The 20,050-nt window shown below is 39.1% G+C and overlaps 1 protein-coding gene across 2 annotated transcripts in view; it reads right to left on the bottom strand.

The window, feature by feature from the left end:
• Positions 1 to 2,330: 2,330 nt before the first annotated feature.
• MCC (MCC regulator of WNT signaling pathway) overlaps positions 2,331 to 20,050 on the bottom strand; it is a 322,683-nt gene continuing 304,963 nt past the window's right edge. For both annotated transcript variants that reach the window (XM_042448793.1, XM_042448794.1), the window contains 2 exons: positions 7,354 to 7,476; positions 2,331 to 6,742 (listed from right to left, as the gene is read on the bottom strand). In XM_042448793.1, coding sequence (XP_042304727.1) covers positions 6,562 to 6,742; positions 7,354 to 7,476 — 304 coding nt within the window. In that variant the 3' untranslated portion in view covers positions 2,331 to 6,561. The remainder of the gene's footprint in view (positions 6,743 to 7,353; positions 7,477 to 20,050) is intronic.

Genomic DNA, 20,050 nt, shown 5'->3' with positions numbered 1-20,050 from the left:
AAAAATGACTCAATTGACTTAAGTTTGCCATGAGGAAGGAACATTTTCATTTAATACAATGGAATGGATTTCAGAATCTGATAAATATGATGTCACATTACTACAGTGTGCACCTCTGCCAGGTGATGCCTGACTTGCTGGGCACAAAGATTGGGCTGGATCCTGACTTTGCTCCTGTGGGGAGGATAGCTTCACTTAACATGTTCTTGCTGAAGGAAGGCATATTTTAACAGTTCATCCTGCCTCCTATTTTACGGTCTTCAGCAGAAGGTGGAGTTGAGACAAACTACCATCACCTACCTCTTGCCAGGTCAGACCTTTGCTGAATAAAAAGCTTTCCAGTGGACAGAAGGATCCCTCCCATTTACAGAACGCTAAGTGAAATCCAGCCCACAGCAGTTGCATAAATGAATTATTTTTGGTATTTCCTCTTCAGTTATACCACCTCTTTAGAACCGATAACGTATTCATGTATCCTATCAAAGTACAACTCACAGTCCTTGAGTCTGTTGGTAAATATGCCACTTTCCTACTGCTGAATTTGTACCGTGTTGCTCCCTTCAGTGAAGTTCCTTCCTTGGCTGAAGTGGTGAACCACCACCATGGCTGCATACAAAAATTTATTATTAATGGACCACTCCATTGTGTTTGTGGAGAGCAGCATGTTTTTCAATTTAACAGATGCCAAAATGTTTGTTTTATGGTCAAATTTCTCCTCCACCCACTTACTTTAAAGTGGCAGTCTTTTAGTATTGTACTAAGGTGTGGAGATTGTGGCTCTCTGTAGCCTCCTGCCCAGACCATGTTCAGTCAGCTGGTGGAGCATAAATCTCCAGCATCTTTCTTCCAGCCCCACAGTGCAGCTGAACGGTGCCTGGGGGCTTCTGCCCATTGATTGGCTGTTGGATATGCTCTGGTACCATAAAGATGTATTGTGTTGAGTGCACAGGGGATACTGCACAAAGAGGTACCTGGATATCAACTTCTAGAACAAGTGAAGAAATAAATACACTGGTACTGTATAATGGAGCTCATGTCAGCATATGTCACCAAGATGTACTGCTTCTATATCTTACCACAACCAAGTGATTCACACTGGCAACACAGACAGTGCTGGCTCTCTGAACACGACTATGCTTGATTTCTCCAAAGGAAACAGGAAGCATAGCACTTTCACAGACAATTAATCCAACAGAACTGTATAGCTAGAAGTCTGTGTCCTGTTACACTCTGCTCTTACTGTATCAGGACACTGCATTCTCTCTTCCTCTTGAATCCTGGTTATAAAAATGCTGTTTCATCTTGAAAAAAGCTACTGATTAGCAGAACTGAATTTCATGCTTGGCACGATCATATCTAAGCTTCTGCATGCAGTTGTCTGCTGCAGATTGTACATTTATTTGCAGAACTATCTGTAGATAGAATAGATAGCATGTGTGGAAAATCCCCTCACCACTATTTTAGGAAATTATGATCCTATGAAGGTACTTCAGTTTAATTTAAATAGCATGATGCTATCTGTATTCACATTTAAAAATTAGTGGGCAAGTGTCATACTTGACAAACATCTTTCTCACTTTGGACATTTAATATTCAGTTTCTGAGTCAGGCAAGACTTTAATACAACAAACTTAAATGATTTGTGGACAGTAAACATTTTGTTTAAAAGTTGAAACTGGCAAAATGGAAAGTTGGCCTTAGAATGTTCACTTTCTGTTCAGAAGGCAGGTGAGAGGCAGGAAAGGATTAACTCTTCTTTCCAAAGATATGTCAGAAAAACCTGACAAGCTATTTACTGTGGGTAACCCATCCCTGCAACTAAACCTGAAGAGAACAGGACAGAAGAGAGCCTTCTGTGCATGTAATTCATGCCAAGGGGCTGTCTGGAAGCAGTGACAACATGCTTATTTTAGAAATACTCTTTAACAAACCTTTACAAGTGGCCTGCAAACACACATTCTAGACATACTGGTAAAGGAATAACAGAATGCACTACCAATATCTTCCAGGGGCACTGGTATGCAAGGGAGCTGGGGATGTTTAGCCTGGAGAAAAGAAGGTTAAGAAGTGATATGATCGCCCTGTTTAAATATTTGAAGGGATGTCATATTGAAGAGGGAGCAAGCTTGTTTTCTGCTGCTCCAGAGAACAGGACCCGGAACAATGGATGCAAGCTGCAGGAAAAGAGATTCCACCTGAACATTAGGAGGAACTTCCTGACAGTAAGGGCTGTTCGACAGTGGAATGCACTCCCTCGGAGGGTGATAGAGTCTCCTTCCTTGGAGGTCTTTAAACAGAGGCTGGATGGCCATCTGTCAGGGATGCTTTGATTTGGATTTCCTGCATGGCAGGGGGTTGGACTGGATGGCCCTAGTGGTCTCTTCCAACTCTATGATTCTACCTCTAGCAGTGAATTGGTTCCCTACCAATGGTGGTGAAAAGATGAAGGGAGGGGGATTCTGAAAGACTTTTTCAAACTAAAGGAGAAGTCTAATAATGCTTAAAAAAGTACCCCATGGAAATCATCTAACATATAGATGCTAGGATGGAGAAGACACTCCAGGTTTCTCTGGCTATGAACCAGGAATTAACATTATTTAGTTTCAGGCCCAACTGGAGGAAGGCATTTGCATCCAAAGTATTACTAATCTTACTGATATTTCATCAGGTTTCCACAGTTGTGTTGTAGCACCATTTCACATTATGTTTTTTGTCCCACTTTTAAGTTTCACTTTGTTACGAGAGCTTATCTAGCCTATTTCTTTGAGCTGAAACATATGTCAGGTTTATGGGAAGAGCAGACAGATATGTAAGCATTAAAAGCTAGTCTCATGAGAGCTGTAAGCAAGCACTATAGAATGTTTTTAATAGAAATTTAGACATTTGTAACTGATGAAACCCAAAAAGAAGATGAAACACATTATGAATATACCCACTAAAGAAACTTTTCTTATCAGTACAAGACATGGCATTAGTCTTTGTTCAGACTGATGGTTTCTAACAGTATTAACTGCCATGCTTAATCAAGAGACAGAAAGCTTGAAGCCACTAACCAAACTAACTTAAATAAAAATGAAAACAGACTAATAGTAAATCCAGAGTAAGTAATGCAATTATGAATTTAAACATGGGAATGAATAAACCTACAAGTTAAAACTTAATTCAAAGACCACCACTTGTAACAAAATATGTGATCTCCAATTGCTGGTTAAATCCAACTCAAAACTTATTTTGGAAAGACACTGATTTTTCATCTGGGGAACATTAATTTCTCTTAATGTAGGAGAGTTTTACTAAGAAATGTCCCGTCAGTTTGATGACAAACAGAGACAATGGAAATTGTGCCCCTTATGTATGTTTAGTGAAAGTTTGCTATATTGGAAAATGCCCAGAAAGGTGACAGATTGGGTCCAAATGAGAATAAACATCAATCACTGTTAGCTAGTTGCTTACTCATTTCAAATGCATACACCTCTGAAAGCTTTTCCTTACATGCAGGATTCCTATTATGAACAACTGTGCAACTCAACATACTTTTATGGTACACAATTAGATTAATAAACAAAAACAACCTATTTCAGAGGTAATAGACCCTCAACTTATTTTGAAAATACATGATTAGTGACTGCAATATCATAGGACAAGAAATAAAAGTGTAAAAACTCAGTTTGTCTGAAAAGGAACTCATTATCTTCAGTAAAAATATATGGAAGAACACCAGAACACCCTAGGTAGTTGATTATTCTGTTAGAATTATCTTTATTGCAAGTGGTCTAAGCATCAAAGTGCAAGAAAGAAGAAAAAGAAGATGAGCATTTAAGAGCAAGGCACCACAGCTGTATGTGCCATAACTCAAGCCATTTCTCTCCCTTCCATTTGCCAGTATTGCTATGCCAGAGTGTTATTGCTGCATTTATAATAAGAACTGGCTGTCCTAAGACATTGGCTGGAATTCATGATTACAGCTATGAATGCCTAACCTAGAGTTGCATATTTCTGACTGGTTTGTAGTCACAATCCCTGCACATTCAATAATGTAGGGCAGTGGTTCTTAACCTCTGGCCCATGGAACTGCAGGGGGTTAGCAGTATCCTCCCAGAGTCTGTGAAGGAATGAAAGAGTATGTGAACTATGTAAACATTCAAACAGTGAACACTTGAACATGTTCTTGGTTCTGCTGTGTGACTTGGTTTGGTGACTGTTAGACTAGTCAGGGCCAATTATCTCTACTTAATAGGTTTGAGTGTGTGTATATTGATCTGTGATCAATATAGCAACCAAGGCTAGGAGCATCTAGGGTGGTGGACAATGCATTTGATTTGTTCTAAAATCTAACTTGTCTTATCACACTGAGCTTATTTTATCAAACACATATGTTGCCATAGATGAGTGTTCAGGTATTCTTATTAAATTTGTATAGAATAATTCCAATAAAAATATTATAAAAGCAGTGTATGCTTTTACTTATTTCTCGCTACTTTCCAAATATAAAAATCCTTGATGAGCCACTTTAAATAAATATTTGATGAACTTTAGGGCTTTAAATCTTGAGTTAAAACATGGGGGGGGGGGGGTCAACAGCAATAAAATATATTTAAAGGGGTTCTGTGGTAAAGAAACCACTGTTGAGAACCACTGGTGTAAGGAATACCTAAGGCCCATGAAAGTCCCCCAGTCTGGAATTGCTGGGCAGCAACCAGTGTGAGCAACAGAGTTTTCTTCTCTTCTGAACTGGGATACAGAAGACTGATACAAGTGATCTCCAATGCCAGCCTGCTTCTGACTGGCAATGGCTCATGGGGGAGTGGTGGAAATGGCAGCTGGATCCCATTTGACAGAACAGCCCTCCTTTGTCTGCACCAACCACTACCTAATAAGTTATGAACAAGGGTGGGGAGTCGGGTTGGGAGATGCTACTTAGCTATGTAACTAAGGTAGTTATGTAACTCAGTAGCTGATTTAGAATTGTAGCTATTCTTTTATTTAACTTAAAATTGTAGACAACTATTTTGCATGGTGGTCTCTAGCTGTTGCCCCTTCTACAATGGTTTTACTATGCAGAGTGAACAGAACTTACCCCACAACTGTAAGTCAGTCTGAGCACAACTGCACAGTGCATGTATACATTCATTTGATCAGGTACATTTCTTATAACTTAGGCTTTTTTAACATAACAAAGTAAATGAAGCTTCATGAATTACTTTGACACTGTACAGTAAGGACCTACTGAACTTTATGGAAGCCTTGCTGCAAACATACAGAAGTATGTCTTACAACAGTCAGCTACTAAAAAACAGTGCTGCTCCACACCAAACCCTTGTTACAGGGACTTGAGCTGAAAGCATGTGCAACACCAACCAATTCAATATATTCACCTTATTAGCAAGGTGTAGGGACACTGCACTAATACTGCTGTTCTCAACCTATAATAATCTGGATGTTTTGGTCTCTTAGCTCCCGGAAATCTCAACCACTGTGTCTAGTGCTCAGGAATCCTGGGAGTTGATATCCCAGACGTGTAGGATCAGAGTACACTAGTATGTATGTTTAGAAACAACTGAGTGGTTATTCCCAGAATATGGATTACGTTCCCTCCAGAAGCTGGATTTTTGGCAAGCAGTATATTTACCAAAGTGCACAGCTTGGGGGCACTTCCACCTGGCTGCTTCAACAGAAAGAGCAATTATCAAAACATGAAGGAGACAAGCACCAGATAAGGGGCAACAACAATGCTGCACTACTCCGAGTCTACAATTGCTAAATGTCTGTTTTGACACCCCCCCCCCCCCCCCCGCATATTGGGACTAGAAGCAATATGCAGGAGAATTGGAAGGAGCCCCTAAATTGTAGGTTTCAGAAAAGCAGCAGCTGTTGCAAATGTGTTTTAAAATTTGAAACAGGCTGGTTGTGGAATGGCATGACCTTGCTTGGAGCACTAGCTGCATGCTGTTGTCTCCAGTCAGCTGGAGAGGCATGAAATTAACCCATGCTTCCCTAGAGGCCACTTACAGGACAGTGCTAATTCTTAGCTCACTCTATAACCCTAGACCAGCTATCAATAAATGAATGGATATCTGTATGGTGAATGGCTGTGCACTGTCAGCCTAAAAAAGATGAACGACTGAAAGGAGGCGAAAAGAAGAAATGCTATGATCTAGATGAAAGCTACCTGTGCAGTGGAATTTGATCATTCCCTCAAGACTATTGGTGGACTGAGAAGAAATTATTTGATGAAGACACAAATGTTCTTACTCATACAAGCTGGGGAGAAGGAAAAAGGGAAATCTGCAACGGGAACAAAATAATTACATAGAACCTTGATAAACAGATACAGTACATTTAAACATCAGGCACTGATTATGCACAACCATCCCAAAAGCCTCACTTTCCTTTTGGCTCCTGCTCATGATTGCATATTGTCAAAGCCAAAACTGCTCTCTAATGCACTGTCTTCCAACTTGGCCCAGGTTGTCTCTGGTCTCCTGCACCCACCACCTACAGTGAGTCCTGCAGGGACTCATATTTGCAATGGCACATGGATTCTTTTTTATTTAATCCCTCTTAAAGTGACGTTTCATTGGTATGAGGTCTCGAGTTCTCTTCTTCTAACAAAGCAATTCTTTGTTTGAGCATTCTCACTTGAGTCTCATGCCTTTCAACCATAGCCATCATTTGGGATTCCAGTTTCTTCAGTTTATTTTGATGCTTCTTCTTTGCTTTCTCATAAGCTGCCACAAGGTTACTGTAGGAAACAAACAGCAGTAGAGGACATTTTACACGAGCAGCTTAGATCTTGACAGTTCACAGTCACATGCAGATTTCTATTAAATTTTTGGTGGTATCATGCACTCACTCCACCAGGAACAGTAACATTAATGGAAAGTGAGTAGGAGAAGAAATTAAGATCAGGATGGGGAACTTGTGTTATTTCAATGTTGACCACAATATCCATCAGTCCAGCCTTGGTACAAGGGGAGTAAGTTTCATACTACCTAACTAGCCCAATATTATCAACTATGGACAGCAGCTCTCCAGGGTTTCAGGCAGGAGACTTCACTAGCTCTACTTGCAGATGTCAGGGATTGAACCTGGCAACTTTTCTACATAAAGCATATATTCTGCCATTGAACTGTGGCCCCTAGAAGGCACTCAAGTTCCCCAGCCCTTTACCGCTTATCTACATGTTACCAAAATATGTGTCTATTTCAGGGTGTACTAGCATAATTACAGGCAGTCACTTACATATTTGGGCATTTATTGTCTTGCTTTGGTTATAACCCTCTGTGAAGAACAGTATACTAATGACGTATCTCAGTTCAGTCCATGCTGCCATTTACCAGGACAACCCTTTACCTGTTTGCTCTTTTCAAGTCATTCACAAACTCTGCGGATTGCTGGTGCCGGATTTCACTGCTCTTTGTCAGTCGTTCTAAGGCACTCACCAGCTCCTGCACTCTGGCTTTCAGTTTCTTTTCTCTGAAAAATGCAAAGCAAAATGTATTAGCATACAAAATGAATGTCAGGCAACCAATCTAAATCACTCATAGAGAATGTACAAAAGAAATACACAACTGGAAATTGCAGGGGCTTTTCTGCTGCTCTGCTGGCAAGAAGCTATATAGAAATACTGCTAAATACTTACACAGTATCTGTTGCAGACTTGGTTTTCTCATGATGTTTATTTGATATATATATATTCTTGCCCCCCCCCTCGACTCAAAGTGGCTTACAATCAAGATTAAAACATATTAACTGCTGTCAAGACAACTTACAATTTATGGTGACCCCATGAATGAGAAACTTCTAAGTCACCTTATCCTCAACCGTCCTGCTCAGGTCGTGTAGACTGAGGACCATGGCTTCTTTGATTTGGTCTATCAATCAGGAATGTAGTCTTCCTCTTTTCCTACTACCTTCTACCTTACCAAGCACTGTTGTCTTTTCTAGTAAGTTATGTCTTCTCATGATATGATCATAGTACGACAGTCTAAGTTTAGTCATCTTGGTTATGAGGGAGAATTCAAGTTTGATTTGCTCTAGGATCCATTTATTTGTGTGCACAGGATCTGTTGAACTCCCCAGCACGACATTTCAAATGAGTAGCTTTTCTTCCTACCAGCTTTCTTCACTGTCCAGCTTTCACAACCACAGACAGAAATGAGAAATACGATGCCATGGATAATCCTAACTTTCAATGCTCTCAATGATAACATTTTGACACTTTAGGATCTTGTCTAGCTCGGTGTGTTCTAGAACTTAGATTCAGAGAATCAAGCTAGTTTCGTCATTCATGGCAAAAAAAGACCCAAGTCATGTCAATTTCTTGGGAAGCCTCCCATACTGGCCATTCCACTGGTATTTAATATTACTGTACATCCTTACACTTGTGGGTCTTATTTTGTCCCTTCATAGCTGCCTCTTCCAGTCTTAATCTTCCAATTTCTTGACTGCAGTCTCAACTGAGATTAATCACTAAGACAAGGTATGGAAAATATTGGAACTATTTCAACAGTTTCTATGTCTTCATCATCTGCTTGAAATTTATGTAAATCATCTGTGAGCATTATTTTTTATATATGAAGTTGTTGTTGTGTGCCTTCAAGTTGTTTCTGAGTTATGACAACCCTAAAGCAACCCTATTATCATCCTATGAAGCTAAGAGAATGTGACTTGTCCAAGGTCACCTAGGGGGTTTACATGGCTGATCTGGGATTTGAACCCTGGTTTCCAAAGTTATAGTCAAACAATCAAACCACTACATCATGCTATCTTCACATATATGGAGTACAAAAATTTAAAAAGCATTAAAGTATATATTCAAGTAAAAACACTACTTTTAAAACATTAAAAATTAAAACACTTTAAAATACATGCAGCTGCACACCCAATTCCACATCACATTACTCTGGTCAGCCAAGACCTGTTTAAACAAGGTCTTTGCCTTGGCAAAAAGACAGCACAGAAGGGCCAGATCAAACCTCCCTTTGGAGAGAGTTCTAAAGCCTGGGATCAGCCACTGAAGGCTCTCTCCTGTGTCCTCCTCAGGTGAACCTGGGAGGGTGGTAGGATGGAGTAAAAGCCTTCCCCTGAAGACCTGGAGCTTACGCTTGCTCATATGAGGAGATAGGAGCTTTCAGACAGTCTGGACATTAACTGTATAGGGCTTTTTTAAAAAAGTAACTTGAGAATTAAAAAGTGACAAAGATTGATTAATACATATATTTTTGATAATAAAAAAACTCGTTTCTCTCAATCTATCAGATTCCTCCCCTCAAAAAAAAAAAAATATATATATATATAAAGGGGGGGGGTAGCCATACCCAGATCTTCAATTATATTTTACAGTTTTTCTCTGACTCCCTTCGAAATTTTATGCAATGATCCTGTTGGAAATAGTAAAGGTTCATTCTCCCAAATATATCATCTCATTTTGTTGAATTCATATCAAGATTATTATTTATTATTATTAACCTTTATTTATAAAGTGCTGTAAATTTACACAGCGCTGTACATACAATCTTTTTAATTAGACAGTTCCCTGCCCTCAGGCTTACAATCTAAAAAGACATGACACAAAAGGAGAAGGGAGTGGTGGTGGGGAAGGGGATGAGGGCCAGCAGTTCCTCTCTACCTCCAAGGCCTGGATCAGAGGAGAGGGACTGGAGGGAGGGCTTGGCTTCATAATGGATGGTTAATCTTCTTCCAGGGAGGCCTGTTGGAGCTAGCCTGCCTCTCTAGTAGGATAATACATATAAAGTACATAGCAGTACAGGAAATGGTTCGATAAAACAGGCACCAAAAGAACATCAAATAGCAAGCGACAATTATGCAATGCCTGGGAAAGCTTCTCTGAACAGGATGGTCTTCAACTCCGTTTTGAAGCTGGTTAAGGAAGTGATGGCCCTTGCTCACGGGGGAAGAAGGTTCCAGGAGGGGCAGCGAGTGAAAAGGGGCGAATCCGAGATGGGGCAGAGGAAATCCTGGGCTGGGACAGCAGACCCTGACTACCAGAACGGAGGGCCCGAGTGGGAAGGTGAGGAGAAAGAAGGTCTGATAAGTAAGGAGGGGCCAGCCCATGGAGGGCTTTAAACGTCAACAGCAGGAGCTTATACTGAATACGGAAAGGGAGGGGAGCCAATGAAGGGATGCCAACACAGGAGAGATGTGGTCAAAGCGGTGAGCGGATACCATATGTATCAAAACGTTGTGAGAAAGTGAACTAAATATACCAATTCCAGAATCAGACTGGTGTGCTATTCAGTCATCTTCTGTGCTGAAGTCAAGATCAGCTTTAACCAGAGAGAACTTTCTAAAGCTAGTACATAAATGGCATCTGACCCCTGTTAGGAAATCACAGGTGATAAAATCTATATCACCTTTGTGTTGGAGAGGTTGTCCAGTCTTAGGGACTTATATCCATATGTGGTTATACTGTTCCAAAATTACCCACTTCTGGCCCTATGTGATCAACCAAATTGCTTCAATTACAAAACAAAAAACCTAGAGATTCCTAGAGAGAATACTCTGCTAGGCATTTGTAGCTCCTCCAGTGCAGTTGGACATTGCTGGACATTGACCTAGTCCTCTCAGGTAAAAACATGGTGTTACTTGCAGTTTGTCCATATTCACGGGGGTCTTGTGCCCCTAACTCTAGCGAATATGGAGGGACAAGTTACTTTTTAAAAAAATACTTTATTCATAATACAAAATACAAAATCTTGCAATCATAAAACAATGGTATAAAAAAGTTTCATGTTGTTAAAAACTTTCCTTATTAAAATTTTACACAATTCAATTCGTTTAAAAAAATCTGACCATAAAGAACAGTGGCTAGATGGAGGAGAAACAGATTTGTATTAATGTAATCTATAAGAGGAGACCATTTTTCCTGAACAGGTCTTTGATTTTGTTGTTTTGAGTTATATTTCATATTATATGTTAATTTCTCTATAAGCCATTGATCCCAAACTCTTTTCCACCAGCTATCCAAGGATACAAGACCTGTTTTCCAATTATTAGCCACTTCTAGACGAGCTGCTGTCAAAAAAAAGATATCAACTTTCTGTTTTTTAAAGATTTATTACCTTTTGTGTATACTGAAAGTAACAAAAGAGCTGGGCAAAAAAATATTTTTCACTGCAACTTTTAGTTAAAGTTGACTATCGAGTTGCACAGGGGGACCTAGATATTCCTAGAGAGAACATATTCAAATCTGTGAATAATCAAATCTGCAAATATCAAATCCGCACATATGGAGGGATGAGTGTACTTTGAATTATGCTTGGACACTGACCAGCAGCCAATGAAGCTGTTTCAGCAAAGACATTATCCACTGGTCCTTCTCATGTTGTAAGGAAGGGGGACAAAAAACAACTTAACTGCTAAGATCTGATTGTCACAGTGATGGATATGGGCTACCATTCTACTCCTGGAAGCAAGATTTAGAATTATATTTTTTTGAAAAGCATGATATAATCAAAATGAATGGCTGCAAGGAAAACTAAAACCCTACAGAAAGTCTGAGAGCCAAGTGCAACTTTCAAAGAACTAAAAAATACAGTAAAAGCATCTGCCAGCATAATTTGACACAGCCTGTAATGTCTGCGAATGTGCAAGATCCACTTTTGATGTCTTAACTAGGGTTTAGTCCTAGACTGACCTGTGGGTGGCACTGTTCTACAGTGCCAGAAGGAGCCATCAAGCACTTGTGGTTGTTTTTACAGTAGACTGAGCTATGCAAAAGACTTTTTAAAAAATGGTATGGTAGAATTTACTTCGCAGTTGCAGTTTCGTAATAAACAGTTAACTTACTAAATGTGTGTGCAAAGGATATGCAACTCAATTAGTGAAATAATATGTAAAAATTAGTGAGATAAACTAAGAGATACCTACCTAATTCAGCCTAGGAGAATTCTCCTTCTCTCTTGATGCTACATTTGGTAGTCAAACTAAGTCAGAATATTTGACAGACCCTTGCTCTGCCCTCATAGATGTTCTTCTTAAGGAATAGGCTTTTCAGATACTACTTGAACAGGGTGGAGAATCTTTCTCAGCCCAGAAGCCCACTTCCAACTTGGGAAGAGTCGTGGGCAGTGTACAGGGCCAAGAGCAAAAGTAAAGTGAGGTGGAAACAAAATAAATTGTGTGAAACTAGACATAATTCTTACCAATCTGGGCACTTTCACACTGCACACACAAAACAACTCCACGCTATGCATATCAGAACCCACAGTGCAACAGCTTCCCAGACTACAAATCAAAGTTCAGCTCTATGCAACAGCTTTCTGGGTTGCAAAGCAGAGCTTAGTGGTGTAATAGCTTGTCAAAACACAACACACAGAGACATTGTTTCAACAACATGTCTCAACACTTCCTTTGCACTCTCCTGATTGACAATGCAAATCAATAAAACAAAGAAATAGCACACAGTAGATTTGATGATTCTAAGTTTGTAAAGCATTTACAAATCAATATTGATATTTAAACAACTATTACATACTCAACAATATGAGTAACAGAGTTTTTAATGGTAACTTTGCATAATCAAGAATTGTACTTTTCAATCATTGTTGTAATTATTAACTTTGCTATTCTTAACAAAACAAACACCTGTTTCATAATCATAGTGTGCCTTTATTATACTATTCAAGTACAGAGTATGGCCTGCATTTACATCAGTAAATGTTGTTAAGGTAGGTGTGCCAGATGATTTCAAACTCTGATCAGGGCTTCTGACATGCCCATAGTTATCTATGGAGACCAATTTATTATAATTTGTACCTTTATTAATTTTACCAATTCACTTTTGCATATCCTGTTCTGTTTGGAGCAGATTTGCATGCTAATTCTTTCAGCATGGAATTAACACTTCCACACTGGAAATCACATATACTCTGCAATATCTGAAAGACCTGTGTTATTTTTGTAATGTGAAACTGATACAGAATTCCAAGTGAAATCTACAGGTATCTTGCACAGGTGTAAGTTCTCCTATCACAGTAAGGAAATGATTTATCACTTTTGTCAAAGGTGGAATGGCTGTATTCAGTTCAGCTGTGGAAACAGAGTTGCCCACACATGGTTGTGCATGTGCATTGCACATTGACGTACATTCACACTGTTCATTTTTTTTGCACAATGCCGCAATTCATTAACAAGGGTGCATAACTCTGAGTGTCAAGTTATGCCATATGCTAAACACAAGACCTTGGCCATAAATTAGAAACCCAGTTCTTTTACAGGTAACTCTTCTTCCTTCGAAAAAGATTTGGCTGGCCATTCAAACATTACAAAGTGCACTCAGTGACAAAAAGATCCTTGTGGAGTAGCCTCATGTTTCATCTTCTTCCCTGAAGCTAGCAGTCACTCAACATTTCTGCTGTTAGGCAGCCCAGTGACTGACACAGCATTTCAATCTAGTATTAATCAAGTGCCTCAGGAGACTTGATAATCCCTGAACACCACCCGTCTCATTACCCTTCAAAGATAATCAAATTTGTCAACCACCAATAATCTCTCTCTCTCTCTCTCTCTCTCTGTGTGTGTGTGTATGTGTTTGTGTGTGTGTGTGTGTGTGTGTGTGTATATATATATATATATATATGCACACATACTGTATATAGAAATAAACTCCCACTCAGAACTAGAATTTTGAAATTAGATTTTTGAAATATTCTCATTTCAGAAGCATGTCCTTTCAAATGTACAGAGCTGGGTTGTGCATGGATAGTTTAAGAGATGCTTCACATTTTTCCTACAGTGAAAGAATCACTATGCAGGAAAAAACAAACATCATGGAATACAGGTATTTACTTCATCTGTGTGGACTGGGCACCAGAATAGAAAACGGTATATTATCCTCTCTTCCTTGTCTAACACTACCCTTCCTAATATACAAATAGTCATTGTTCAAGTACAGGAATCCCCAGCTAACAAAGCACATGTGTTCCTGGGCATTATTCCATTAAGAGAAAATTTGGCATGAGAGGCAGAAATAACATGGAAAGAATAGGGATAGTTTCTTGTACCGCAAAAAAGAAAAGCACATTAACATGGCTTCAGAAACTTTTCATTGAAGACTAGAAATGTGCACATGTCAAATGAAACATCCAGATCAGGTAAGCCTTGCATAAATAAACAAAAACATTTTGAAGCTTCAAGGCTTCTTTCAAAAAGTATCCAGGAATTAAAAAAATTATTTCTTTCACCAGCTTTCATTTTTGTTCTGATTTGCATTCTGATGCCTAAACATATAGCTATGTGTTTTTTTTAAAAAACATGCTGGCCATAGCTGGTGAGTCAGACTATTCTGCTCTGGCCTGTTCTCTGTTTTGCTGTTCATGTATGTTCAGTAAGGTGCTCTGGAGGCAGCTGCTGTTTACCTTGCATGTTGCAGCCAGGCACACATAGCCTATTGTGGGACTGATTAGTGTAGAACCCCATTCTTCCCAGTTCAAAATTTATTGGATCGTTTACTGCAAGCATGCTACTGCAATCTGATGCTGAAAGTCTGTTTCTCCAGCTCTTTTCCACCAGCCTCCCAATGCTGATACTCCTTGAAAAGCATCAGCACAACAAAGAACAAGGAGAAAACTGGTAAGGCATACATATACTTTGTAAAATTGAGCTTCTTTGTCTGAGGTTTTGTTGAATAAGGTACACCTGTATTCTGATGACACTTAGAAAGCAAATCGCAAGGACACTTCTGTTTTCCCAGCAGACGTATTCCAAACAAAAGACTGACAAATTCAATCCAGTAGCATGTATAACATATTTGTCCAAACCAGAAAGCAAGGGTCTGCAACCAATAGTACTGGTTCTTTTAATGAGGTCAATATTTAAAATTTACAAATCCTAGAATAGTATCCACTATTTTAAAATTATGCATGAGGTCTCCCTTGCAGCTTCTGTCTTAGTAACCTTTTATTGAGAAGCAGGCATTTGCACAGCCAGGTGCGATGCATCCTGCACCCATTAAGGGACTAAGATGTCCTTTGGCTAAAGAGAGCTTGAGAAAAAATGGGATTAATGAAAAGGCTGGAATCCCTCAATCCTGCAGATGGCTACATCATTATCAGATGTGCTCCACAGCTTCAACTGCAGTCTGTCTCAGGACTTGGCGCTCAACTGCACCAGAGCCCCCAGGGTCCCCCGCTGTTTAACATACATGGTAATTAGGTCATGGAAAGTGAAGTGTGGAATAAATGCTGGCAAGAAGCTGTGAACACAATGCTATGGGAGGAGCAAATGGATTTGCTTTCATACACAATTTAGGTTGGCATCTGTGTACACACTGCAGGGTAACAGAATGGACAATTTTGCTATCACTTTTAAACTGATATTGCATGTTTTATGGAATCTTTATGGTATAGAACAGAGCAGCTTTACATTCTGTTGGTTTTGGCTGCTCATTTGATTTGAGCATCTGTATCCAAGCAATTTTTCCTATTATCTAACCAAGAGAGCTCAGGTTCAAAGGACAGGATCCTAAAATAAGAGGCAAAGCTTCACATTCTAAAGCAATCTCTTTAAATAGCAGTATGCCTTGCAGATTATTATGTTAAAACTTTCTGAATGACATGAAGATCAACTGTCTGTAAACAAACAGGACCTATCATCCAGGAAATGTGGACATGTTTAAAAAGAACCCACACAAAGGTTTTTTTCTTCTTCCTGAAAACCAAACATCAGAATGACTTGTCTAATGGAGGTTCAATATCCTAGTCCAGAGTTTGCAAGCCTCATAAAATACAATGGAACAAAGCAGCAAAACCCAAATCTATTTATACATTTTTCTTTTGCTGAAAATGGAGAGGCAGCCTGACAATTCTGAAAATGAAATTCATCTCTGGCCAAAACAAAATTTAATCTAAACCAATATGATACAGCAGACAGAGTACTTCTGGATTTCATTACAGTATTTAAAATTTTAATTGCTTCCTCCCCTTTAAAGGTGCTTAGAGGAGCTGTATTATTACACAACATCTCTGCAAGCTGTTATCTGTGTTGCAACATGGTTGCATGGGGATATACACCTGGATTTTCCAGGTCCAAGCCATTGGAAATCATTTCCAAGTCACTGGAAAACCAATCAGAGTAGTTCACTTATGGTGAACCAATGAGTTGTCAGTAATGGTGGGCTACAAGTGAGCAGCTGTTATCAGTTTCCGTGTTGAAAGGCTGGGCAAGTTCTGGGGATCAATTTCATACTGCTGGGATCCACTAAGTCTCTCTAATACGATTTTTTAAAAGCCCTAAAATATATTTCAGGGGAGGTTGTGTGTGTGTGTGTGTGTCTGTTTTTTAATGTTCAAAAGGTGGATTTGCATGTTGTTTAAAAGGAGAATTGCTTCTCCTGGAAATTTCTGGGAACAGTAATTCTCCTGTGTTTTTCTTGCCAATTTAATTTTCTTGTTAGAGGGTATTCTGGGAGGTTTGTAGGCCTTACATTTCAGCCTTCTGCCCATTGGTAAGAGGAAAACAGCAATCTGCTGCATCAGGCCCTCTTAAGAAGAGAGCTGTGAGTGGCATTTGACATTCTATTAGTGATATACACAAGTATAAATTGCACTACACATGCTGAGTGAGTTCTTCGGACAATGCACAAGGGTCATATCCAGCTGATGGCGGCATAAGCAGACTTGCACATATGGGATCACTGTACTACATATTGCAGTGCATTAAAATACACAGAGTAGCATGTGAACATACACTGCCTCTATACACTTCCTTTGTGCACTGTAGCTGCATAATGTATTGTCAGCCACTCACACTGACATTGAACGACACATGTTGTACTATAACTGGTATTTGGAAAAAAGGGTTGCATAACTGCTGATATTTATATAATGATGAACCTATGCAGGATCTCAGCTACAGAATACTATATAATAAGTGATATAAATAAAAAACAATAAAACTAAAAGCATCTGTCAGATGATCTGTACCTTGTCTCACCCTGCTGTACATCTGGCAAACTAAAGTTTCTGTGCTTCCTGGGCCTGCCTGATGACATCATCACAAGACTGCAGTAGCTGAAAGGAATGGATGTTTCAGCAATGCAAGAGACTAGTTTACAGGGAATTAAGCCAAAATCATTCACGCACTCCTTGCAAAATAATCCTTAAGTGGAATTTGGTGAATGATGATCTATTTAGATTTGAAGTGGGTAACCAAACTCAATAACTCTGTATTCTATATTTTTAAATTTAGTAACCATCTGGTTATAGAGACCCACAGGATGATCTTAGGGAAGTCACCCTCTCTCAGCCCCAGGCAAAAAGGCAAAACTCCTCTGAACAAATCTTACCAAGAAAACCTCATGATAGATTCACCTTAGTGTCACCATAAGTCAGAAATGACTTGAGCACAGAAGAAAAACAACAAATCATCTACAACTCTCTCTCTCTCTCTCTCTCTCTCTCTCTATATATATATATATATACACACACACATACACACATATATTAAAATCAGCGTACGCGTTCTGTCACACCCACATAAATGCCTATGTAGTGGATAGGAAGGTAGGTAGCATGGGAGGATTATTTTCCCTCAGCCCTGTCTGCTTCTAAGGATTAAAAGAGTTTCTCTTATTCTCGTCTATTTTTTATGAAATCCTAGAAATCCGAGACAGCCCACCCTCACAAAACCCCCTCTATTAGATCATGTTATCCTCTGCTTTGCCAGTTCATGATTGCTCCCTACAGGACATTTCTCTCATTTCCTCCTCCCTGTGGAGAAACTGCTGTAAGTGCACCTGACCTGTTGGTGAATTTATTAAGAATGAAGTCTAATAGGCAAAATGGCAATGTTGGAAGAGTCTGCTAAACAAATTGTCACCAAATGGACAATGAAGAAAACTCAAAACCTGCATGTTCCTCATGGGATTGTGCTGTAATTCATTTGAGTTCTTAAGGATCCTTCAGACATTTCCTTTTCCTTCACAAAAAAATTTCATGCTGAAAAGCACCCTTTTATTACACAACTCACAATGCATAGCAGTATTTCTCTTCTACCAGACCAAAGACTCATGCCATGATATTCCCATGATTTAGTACTCACATCTTTGTTCAATTTACACAGTAAAGTATGGTCTATCAGTTGTTACACGCTCTTATAAATCACCCTTCCTTCAAGATTCTTACTAGTGGAAATGTTCTCATACTAGTGAATGTCTCGCTAAAATAAATTGTAAGAGTACACAGTCAACTGGAACACAAAGCTACATTATGAAAGATTTTCATCATGCAACAGTGCAAATTCAGCAGCACTGATATAACTTCATAAAGCAAACCAGCAAACGAAATAGCATTTTGGGTAGGGTGCACAGTATTCTTCACGTTAATGAAATAGCATTAAGCTTCAGGATATCAACAGGATATTTAGGCCATAGAAAGCATAACACTTGGAGAAGAAAATCTGCTCAACAATGAAGGGTTTATATCTGAATAATTGTTAGGATTGTGCCATTTGAGAATTTCCAATATTTTGTCAGTTCTGTAGCAGGTCAAGGTATACCTCCTATCATTGAAAAACCATTCTGATATTACAATTAGTTCCTTAGGGACATCAGTAGCCTCAACAAGGCAGTGACTAAGATATGGTGGTTTATCTTTCTGTAAAAATATGTGGACATCATGATAGGATAGAAAAGTGAGTACTGGATACATCTTTAAGACCAAAAGGGACATGAACTGCAAAACCTCCATCTCTCCCTATAGTCTGCTTTTCTTTCAATATACTTCCCAGTGCCACTCTTCTCTGAGCCAGGCACGAATGCTAAAAGTGTGTCAAGCCGAGAAAAGATCTCGGTGGACAAGAAAGGGAAGGATTAAACAACCCTCAGCTTTATGTCCTTTCTGCTATTTACACTCAAATTTTCCTTTACTGATTTTACCACTAAAAAAGGAGCAAGCCCTGAAGTTGCAGAGATGGATTTGCTCCATGAGCTCTAATTAGGCTTCTGCTGTCTGCTTCACACAAGATGAAATTTCATACACAAAAGTGACTTCAAAATATTTAACTCCTTTGCAGAACTTGGAAAATTTACTCCTTTGGATTACAACTTTCAGAACCCCTCAACAAGCATGGCGATGCTGGCTAAAGAGTTCTGGGAGATGTAGTCCAAAAAAGATATTAAATTCTGCATTGTTTAATGCTAATTATTGTTTTTGTATGTATGCAAATCTCAGATTAGAAAAAATATGGGGCTGGAAAAAGCCATTAGTACTTTCATTAGACTCACAGGGCTTAGATCTTCCTACGCCTATTCTTAGAATATAGTTTTAACCAAGCACATGGTTTTGTCAAACAATGTAAAACTTTCTGTTTTGAGCCCATCAAATAGCTCTTTTCTCACAAAAGCCTTCTGTCTATCCTCTCCCCACAATCAGAAAGGAAGCTGTTAGTAGCAAGCAGCATAGTTAACATACTCATAGCACTCTTAATCCTTGCCTTATTCTGAATGTCTCTGTCTATTCAGATTTTATGTACACAATGTACTCCCCCGAGAAGCTCTCCCAAAGTTTTGTTTAACTCTTTGTAGAGAGGTTGATACTAATCAACCTCTAGCATAGCTGGGCAACTATGTGTTTTTCGTTCTGTTGTTTTTTCTGTCAGAAAATTGCCCTTCATGTTTGTCTCGTCAATCTTTATTAGCTAATGCCTGAAGCACTATTCTAAAAAGGAATACTGTATATACTCATGTATAAATCTAGAAATTTTAGTCAAAATATTGACCCCAAAAAACTGGGTTGATTTATCCACGGGTCAAAAGAGGAACCACTCTCTTTCTCTGAGTAGAGTGGCGAAAGGCGAGAGTTTAGTCCATCTCAAGAGCACCTAAAAGAAACACCAACCCTTTCTACTCTCTCCACCATTTCTCCACTTCTAACCTTTTTGAATGCCTGGGTTGGAAAATCACAAACAGTTATGCCTGTCAGAATTTTGTAAGTTCTTTGGCATTGTTTTCCTTAGTTTCCTCCTTTATATCCTTTGTTATGTGCCTCTAACTTTTACCCTCGACTTATACACAGGTCAGATCAAAACC

Source organism: Sceloporus undulatus, chromosome 2 (genome assembly GCF_019175285.1).
Source record: "Sceloporus undulatus isolate JIND9_A2432 ecotype Alabama chromosome 2, SceUnd_v1.1, whole genome shotgun sequence".
In the NCBI taxonomy this organism is placed as follows: Eukaryota; Metazoa; Chordata; class Lepidosauria; order Squamata; family Phrynosomatidae; genus Sceloporus; species Sceloporus undulatus.
The sequence above is the reverse complement of the archived record's forward strand: the minus strand, read 5'-3'. Positions and strand labels throughout refer to the sequence as shown.